Genomic DNA, 7,823 nt, shown 5'->3' on the forward strand with positions numbered 1-7,823 from the left:
CTTCACTTTTTACCACCGGCAATCGGTTGATTTGTTTCGTGAAACTGTTATATACCGTCAAACGTTCGTCGGTCAACGTTCAACGCGCTTACAACACCTCGTCAACGCTGATTTTTTCTTCTTGTTTTGAAAGTTCGCCGCGCAGATCTATCTGTAGAACATGATGCCTGGGGATCGCGAATTAACAGCCTAGATGAGAGAAACTATAATTTTTTCCTTGCTTGGCGATTGAACAGTCGGACACCCGATCTCAATAAGCCTGAGAGACTGAGCAGAGCAGACCAATTAAAAATAAAATCTCTAAAGAAGAGGAAGAAGCAAAGATTACATTTTGCTGCCACCACTAAGAATCAAGGCTGCAGCGCTCACCTACAGCTTTAATGTTTGCGAGCAATACAGTATTGCCTGGAAATCTCTGTATGAAAAAACCGGAGATCATAAATAATGAAGGGAGAAGAAGCAGCAGACTGAAAGAAGAAAAAGATAGAACTCCAGAAAGGAAAGAAAAAACTCTGGCAAATCTTCAGGGTGGCCTACACTGCGCTTGGAAAACTGGCAGCATGAGTTTTCTAACTGCTGTGTTGATGGCGATGGCGAGCGCGTCGGACTTTGAGCCGCCAACGTCCACCACCTTGTTCTCTTTGTCGTCGGCCTCGTCGCTTAGAAACGTATGATCGTCCACCGTGTCAAAGTAATCCGGGCCTAGAAAGCTCGGCGACTTTGGAGGAGGGAGCCTCCGCTCGCCGGGAGGCTGCGGACAGCACCCCCGACCACACTGCGTCGGCACCTCGGGTCCGGTAAGTCCCCACAACGGGCTGGCAAAACGCGAAATGTTGTAAGAAGGTCCTCCTCCACCGTGAGGAAACTCGCCTCTGGTAAAGTTTGCGTTGGAGCTCGAGTTGAATCCAGTCGGATCCACCGCTTTGTAGCAGCTGAAGGCGCTGGCGGAGCGAGGAACCGGCTTCAAGACCGATGGGGGCCCCTGGAACGCCGCAGCAACTCCGGTTTGCGTGCTTTCCAGACTTTCCATAGCCGAGGAGGTGGCAGCATTGGCGCTGGAAGTGATCCCTCCTCCTCCTCCTCTCTCTCGCGACTCGGAGTTCACCACCTTGTAAACGATCGGTTTCTTCACTGCTGCTGCGGGAGATGGCGGCGGAGGTGGCGGCGCTGGAGCCACCGACACCGACGATCTCGCCGCTCGGTTTGCCGGAGTTACGTCCAGAGCCAGCGACGAGGCGGCGGTGGTGATCACCTTGCAGCTGGCTTTGATCTTGTCGAGCGCCGCGGCAGAATCAGCAGTGGTGAGTTTGGATGATCTCGCGTCGTAGATGCTGGTGGGACGCCGCCCCAGCTCCTCGAGCGCGTACTTTCGACGTAGAGTCGAGTTCCAGTGGTTTTTTATGGCGTTGTCCGTCCTCCCGGGCAGCATTCTGGCAATGGACGCCCACTTGTTGCCATGGATAGCGTGCGCCTTGACAATGGCGCGGTCCTCCTCCTCTACATTTAGCAGCGCGCCAGTTAGTTTAGCGGAGGGATACGCAAAGACTTTAGGGTTCTTGGGAGGGGGAGCAAGACAACGAACTACTCACCAGTGAAGGGTTTTCTCTTGACAACAGGATTGAGCTGATTGCACCAGCGCAGGCGGCACGATTTTCCCGACCGGCCCGGAATGCCGCGCGCGATGGAGCTCCAATTCCGCGCCCCAAATTTCTCCACCAGGCGGCTCAGCACCGCGTCCTCCTCGGGCGACCACGGCCCCTTGATCCTGTCCACGCTCGGAGCGGGATTCTGATCCATTACCAGCTGGGATTGTGGGGCGGCCGCTGGGATGGGTGCTGCTGCGCCATCGCTGGGCGGCGCCTCCGCCATCGCCGCCGAGGAGGACAGGGCCTCCTCCATGGCCGCCGCCGACTCCATTGCAACTAACTAACACCCTCTACAGTGACAAACCCCCATTTCAACCCAGCCGGACAACCGCATAACTAAAATTAGCGGTTCTTCTTCTTCCAGCTTAATCTGCGTTTAAATATAATTAGTCATAACTAGTGTCTAAATGATGCTTAGACTAGAACCCTAGAACCCCTAGAAACTAGTATTTGGCCATGAGCAATGGCTTGGGGTGTAATGCTGTGCTCTCGCATCCATTCTGTCCAGAGGTAATCGCGCCAGATTCGAGAGCGCTCGAGCATATCGATTCGATTTTGGCCAGGTTTGCGATGCCGTCGAGGAGCTATCGTCCCATTTCTCGCGAGTGGATTGCCTTGTGGCTTCCAACATGAGGCGCGTCCTCGGGGCCTATGCAAATGCGCGCATTGGGTCGCAAGTAAGTGGTTTGCTCGTTTTCTTTGCAAGGAGCTCACATAGATTTTGGTGGAGCGCGCAGCACTTCAGTGGCTCTACCGGCTATGGCCACAATGACGCTGGTGGCAGAGAGGCGTTTGATAAGGCTTTTGCCGAGATCTTCCGCGCTGAAGCAGCGATCGTGAGGCCACAGGTGCTTGATCTTTATAGCTTTCTTTTCGTTTCACTGCTTTCGAACTCTTTCAATGGGTGGGTGTGTGTGTGTTTTTCACAGTTTTTCTCAGGAACTCACGCGATCGCTTCAGCTCTTTATGCTGTTCTCCGGCCGGGTGACGAGGTATCCAGCATTTATGTCTTTGTGTTCTTGTGTTTCTTCCTCGGCATTTAACTTTTCTCATCAGTTGTTGTCCGTGGCAGGAGCGCCTTATGATACACTCGAGGAAGTTATTGGCTTGCGAGGATCAAAAGGCCATGGATCGCTCAAAGAATTTGGGATCAGCTACCGCGAAGTGCCAGTAAACTTTCTACTTCTTCCTAGATTTGTTTTTCCTTTTTCACAACCATGAAACATGAAAACTGTGTTCACAGGTTACTGCTAAAGGTTGTCTTGACAAAACTGCGTTGGCAACATCTGTAACAAAGAAGACACAATGTGCCTTCATCCAAAGATCCTGCGGCTACTCGTGGCGAGAGACCTTGTCAATATCTGACATTCAAGCCGCAGTCACTCTCATCAAGGTAGCTCCAAGTTTGTAATTCCCGGCTTCCTAATTTTCATTCAACCAGGACCAAAATCCAAACTGCGTGGTAATGGTTGACAACTGCTATGGAGAGTTCGTAGAGACCGTAGAGCCTACTGCCGTGGTATGGTTGTTTCTTACTACCTTTCGGAATGCCAGCGCTTCGTTTTCTTTTGTTCTAGGGAGCTGATATCGTCGCTGGAAGCTTGATAAAAAATCCCGGTGGCACAATCGCTCCTTGTGGAGGATACGTCGTTGGAAAGACCGAGCTTGTTGCAGCGGCTGCTGCTCGGCTCTCTGCTCCAGGCATTGGAATTGATGCCGGGTCGGCCTCTGGTGATATCATGCGTTTGCTGGTGCAAGGACTCTTCCTAGCACCTCAAATGGTCGGGGAAGCCATCAAGGTAGAAAACTCTCGTTTTTTCCGTTTTTTTTTTTCTCAGATATATGTACGTTCTTTTTGTGGCAGGGTACACTGCTTGTAGCTGAAGTTCTAGCTAAAGAAGGCTACAAAGTCAGGCCGTCACAACGTGCCAAACGCTACGACACGATACAGGTTGGTGGCTCTAGATTGATAATTTGTTTTTTTTTTTTTGTTCCGTTCGCTGATGGAAGTGATTTTCCAGGCTGTAGAACTGGGAAGCCGAGAGCGGCTACTAGCATTTTGTGCCGCTGTTCAGCAATGTTGCCCGGTTGGAGCATATATTAAACCCACCGCTGGCGTGACCCCTGGCTATGAGTCCGAGGTAGCGTAAAGTTAAAAAGGGAGAGAATCCTTTGTTTGAAGCGCTTCATTCTACTTTCCAGGTTGTATTTGCTGATGGAACTTTCATAGATGGAAGCACGAGTGAGCTCTCCTGCGATGGTCCTTTGAGGGAGCCTTTCATCGTCTTTTGTCAGGTAATCTGTTTTACAGGTAGCGTTTTCTTCACGCATATCTAATGTTTTTCTATGCATTTTTCTGGCAGGGTGGCACTCACTGGACTCACTGGGCTCTCACACTGGAGAAAGTTTTGCAAGCACTAAAAAAAGCTTGATCTGATCACAAGAAGCACGCACCTTGCAAAAGAACACTCTGACAGCGAAATGGTTGCTCAACAAAGTATGTGATGTGAGTGTTTTTATTATTTTATTTCCACAGGCAAAAAAGAATGTCCTTTAAAGTCTCCTTTTTCGCTTCCTTTCTCGTTCGATCATTCCCTGACTTGTACCCACACTGCAGTGCTCGGGATCCCCTGGTTGACAACAAACAACATATAGTACGCCTGCGGAGCCAAGTTCCCGGTGGGAGGTCCCGTCCCGGTTACGGTGTAAGTCCTATCCCCAATCGAGACCGGAGTCGTGGAGCTCAAATGCACCAGCCGCTGGCCCTGCGAGTACGAGTGTGTGGTAAAGGGAGCACTGACGAGGCTAACCTCCAGCGTCCCGGTCACAGGCAGCGGTACAGTCACAGTCACGGTAAACTCAAGCCCGTAGAAGAGCACAACCGGGGAGCCGATGATGGTCGGTCTCAAGCTCGCCAAGCCTTCGCTCAGGTACTCCGGAGAGAAGGTCTCCACTCGCAACTCGGTCGGGAAAGACCCGGTGAAAGTGTAGTAGTAGTGAGTGTTGCTCCCAGCGATGAGCACCCGAGCGTCCGGCAAGAGGTTGGCGGTGGAGTGGTACATCCTGGGGATGGAACTCGGGTTCAGGACCATGAATCTCAGGCCGTCGGGACCAGCGGGCTTGTAGAGCACGGGGTTTAAGCAGGGGATATCGGACAGGCCGAAGCCTTGGGATCCGGCTTGAGCTCCGTTGATGATGAGCACGTCCCGGGAGGGGAGCAACACCATGTCTCCCATGTTTCGCTTGAAAGGCATGGTCTCCATCTTCCAGCGGGGTGACGGGTCCGATACCGCGAGCCGACCGCAGGTGTCCAGCGCAGGGATCTTCGCCTCGGGGTTGAGAAACGCTCCAAACTGGGAGCCGCCGCAGATGAGAACTTCCACCGCGGTGAAACCGTCGGCGGCGGAGAGGGGGAGCAGCACGGAGGAGCCGCCAGAGGGGTAGTTCCGGGGGCCGCCGGGGATGGCCGGGAACTTACGTAGCACCGCGTTGCGCTTGTAGTCGTAGAGGATGGAGTCGCGGTTGGCGAAGACGAAGAGGTTGCCGTCGGGGAGGAGATGGACGTAGGGGTAGAGGTTGTCCATCTGCATGTCGCGGGTGGAGCTCAGGAACGGGAAGGTGACGAGCTCGTCACCGGGTGACGGAGGCACGAACTCGAGCGTGAAGCTGTCGCGGCCGCCGACGACGATGGTGCGACCATCCGGGAGGAGCTGGTTCGTGGCGTACCAGCGTCCTGCCTTGAGGGACTGGTCGCTGGATTCGACCCAGTCGCAGGCGCCCGGCTCGGGGCACGGCACGAAGTAGCGGAGCTTGCGGTTGCCGTCGAAGTCGCCGCCGGTGTGGAGGAGCGTGCCGTTGGCGGTGAACTGCGCGGAGGAGCACCAGGTGTCGGTGAGGATGGTGAGCGGGCGGACGGCGGCGGTGGCGACGTCGATGATGACCGAGTGGGCGGAGCAGTCGGTCTGGAGGGACTTGTCGGCGGCGTCGCGGCGGCAGCGGTTGTCCGTGAGGCTGATCTTGGAGGCGCCGATGTCGGTGCGGTCGAGGAGGAGAACGGTGCCGTAGTGGGTCACGGCGGTGTGCATGGAGGCGATGCCGGCGTTTGGGACGAGGAGCTGCCAGGTCCCCGGGAGCTGTGACTTTGTGGGGTTGGGATTGACGAGCAGCAGCAGCAACAGCAGCAGCAGCGAGAGGGAGATTGTCCTGGGCGAGCATTGCTGCTGCTGCTGCCGCTGATGCATTTCCTTCTTCTCCTCCTCCTTGCAGTGGCGATGGGCATATCAAGTCTTGGGTGCTCTTGTTTTCTTCCTGTTCTATGATTGAGCTACTTATTTTCTTTCTCTGCTTCCAAGCCTTTCCCTTCTAGCTAGGAGGTACTCACAGGACGTAAGGATCTAATCCTGGGAATCGATCGTTTTGCTCTGCTTCCTCTGCCTGCTCTGCTCTATCCAGATCGGGAATTCGGGACGCAATGTCTAGGCTCTATCTTCGCTGCTGCTCTATCTTCGCAGGTAAGAGATTGCAAAGAATGGCGACAGAAAGAATGGAGCCGGCACGGGAAAGAAGAGAAACAAGTCAAAGAAGATCGAAGAAAAAAAGAGAGCAGAGGTAAAGCTTTGGACACTCTTCCATAATTTAATCACCTTGTCATCGTTAAAGCTAGTCCAAAGGCAAAGAGACAGGGTACACCTGAAAGTTTGAAACGAGGAACGAGGAGCATCAGCACAACGGGCGAAAGTTTATGGGGCCGGTTCTACTTCTTCCTCTATTTTTTTTTTTTTTTATGTTGGCCGCAAGAGATTTTCAAGACGAGAGAGAGATTGGGAAAGCTATTCAAGGAAAGGACACCCTGCCACCACTACAATTGCTCTGTTCTGGCAGAGAGAGAGAGAGAGAGAGAGAAGGGGGCGCGGGCAACCTGAGTGGTGGTAGCTTGATGGCAGCCTCCGAAATTGAGGCTGCCATCAATCACAGCACTTCTATAATGCTTGATGATGCTTCGATTGTATGTGCTTAAACGAAGAGCAAGGTTTAAAGTCCGTAGCATCCCTCATGCCACTGGCACCTCCCAGCTTTTCTTCGTCCATCTGTCCGTCCACAAAAAGTATCACCCCCTAGATCATTCTTTTGCTTCTGTTGAGATCTTAAAGATTTGGGCTCGAACAACACCACCTGGCAATACCACAATGAGCAATAGCTCTCTACTCCCATTGCACGATTCTTATTGGTGTAGTGACCATTAGCGTCGTTCTAGCATGCGCAACAGGAAACGCATTTTGACACTGAAAAGTGCAACGAGCTGTTTATTAAAACAATACATATTGGATTGAATAAAACTTGCTTGCTATTCCTATTTAGTATTATTCATTAAATCTATCTGAAATGTTTATAATTTTATTAGCATTAGATAGTAGAATAAACTAGAATATACTAGGAAGTGTTTAAGTCTATAAACTATAAACACGGGGAAAATAGATGTGGAAATTAAAAATAATATGAAGTTTCACTTGAGTTTAAAATTCAATGCTACTTAAAAATATTAGATAGAAAGTCACAAAATTATTTTCATAGATTTTTTTCAAAGCTCTATGGAACAAGTCACTTGCACAGCCCTGTGAAATTTATTGCAGCTAGAAAGCTTGTTTTCTTTTGTATTTTCATTTTAAAAATAACATACATTATTCTATCAAGTTTATCATTTATGAGTAAAGTGTTAGTATTGCATTTCCCTCTTTCTTCTGTGTTATAAATTAGATTGTTAATAGTAATCTGATATTTCATCTATAAATAAAACTAAAATAATATATGATTAAGAAAAAATTAGAAGTTGCCTAGCTTTTTTTTTAATGTTGACTCAGTAAAACTAATATCTTAATAATTTTTTATATACATCTACGAAATTTCTAGCAAAATAAAAATGAAATAGAAAAAAGTTAGTTAAAGGAGTAACATTATCAAATATTTTTCTAGTATAAAAATAACGATTTAATATTTTAGATTCTAAGAGTATTGTATATACAAATTTTAATAAATTTTAAGACATGGTTAAGATTATTAAATAGGATGCCATTTACTTAACACTAAATTATCATCTAGATTGTATTCATTCATGCATATTTTTTATTTAGTAATTATTTAAATAAAATAATAAAATATCATTAGAAACCATATTTTTTT

General features: G+C 49.6%; 3 protein-coding genes across 5 annotated transcripts; 1 reads left to right on the forward strand and 2 right to left on the reverse strand.

The window, feature by feature from the left end:
* Nucleotides 1–344: 344 nt before the first annotated feature.
* Nucleotides 345–2,040, reverse strand: LOC9640681 (transcription factor MYB1). The gene is made up of 2 exons (XM_002971992.2): nt 1,590–2,040; nt 345–1,497 (listed from the first exon to the last, which is right to left on the reverse strand). The coding sequence occupies exons 1-2, from the start codon at nt 1,915–1,917 to the stop codon at nt 524–526; spliced, it is 1,302 nt and encodes a 433-aa protein (XP_002972038.2). The 5' UTR covers nt 1,918–2,040; the 3' UTR covers nt 345–523.
* Nucleotides 2,041–2,092: 52 nt separating this feature from the next.
* On the forward strand, nt 2,093–4,356 carry LOC9640682 (uncharacterized protein YnbB). Of its 3 annotated transcripts, none has more exons than XR_002992619.1 (12): nt 2,093–2,156; nt 2,210–2,323; nt 2,384–2,638; nt 2,703–2,816; nt 2,890–3,039; nt 3,088–3,165; nt 3,224–3,445; nt 3,511–3,597; nt 3,668–3,787; nt 3,849–3,941; nt 4,010–4,143; nt 4,264–4,356. XR_002992619.1 is itself a non-coding variant. In XM_002971792.2 (12 exons), exons 1-12 carry the CDS (start codon nt 2,103–2,105, stop codon nt 4,076–4,078), a joined length of 1,275 nt encoding a protein of 424 aa, XP_002971838.1. In that variant the 5' UTR covers nt 2,093–2,102; the 3' UTR covers nt 4,079–4,207. The 3 variants fall into 3 exon arrangements, 2 of the variants coding, with proteins under 2 accessions (XP_002971838.1, XP_024532711.1); XM_002971792.2 differs by lacking the exon at nt 4,264–4,356 and having other exon boundaries at nt 2,384–2,494; nt 2,576–2,638; nt 4,010–4,207; XM_024676943.1 differs by lacking the exon at nt 4,264–4,356 and having other exon boundaries at nt 4,010–4,207.
* Nucleotides 4,073–6,376, reverse strand: LOC9640427 (aldehyde oxidase GLOX). The gene has a single exon (XM_002971993.2). The coding sequence runs from the start codon at nt 5,885–5,887 to the stop codon at nt 4,235–4,237; it is 1,653 nt and encodes a 550-aa protein (XP_002972039.1). The 5' UTR covers nt 5,888–6,376; the 3' UTR covers nt 4,073–4,234.
* Between the last annotated feature and the right edge of the window lie 1,447 nt (nt 6,377–7,823).

The sequence above is a fragment of the Selaginella moellendorffii genome, unplaced genomic scaffold (assembly GCF_000143415.4).
Source record: "Selaginella moellendorffii unplaced genomic scaffold, v1.0 SELMOscaffold_18, whole genome shotgun sequence".
Taxonomy (NCBI): Eukaryota; Viridiplantae; Streptophyta; class Lycopodiopsida; order Selaginellales; family Selaginellaceae; genus Selaginella; species Selaginella moellendorffii.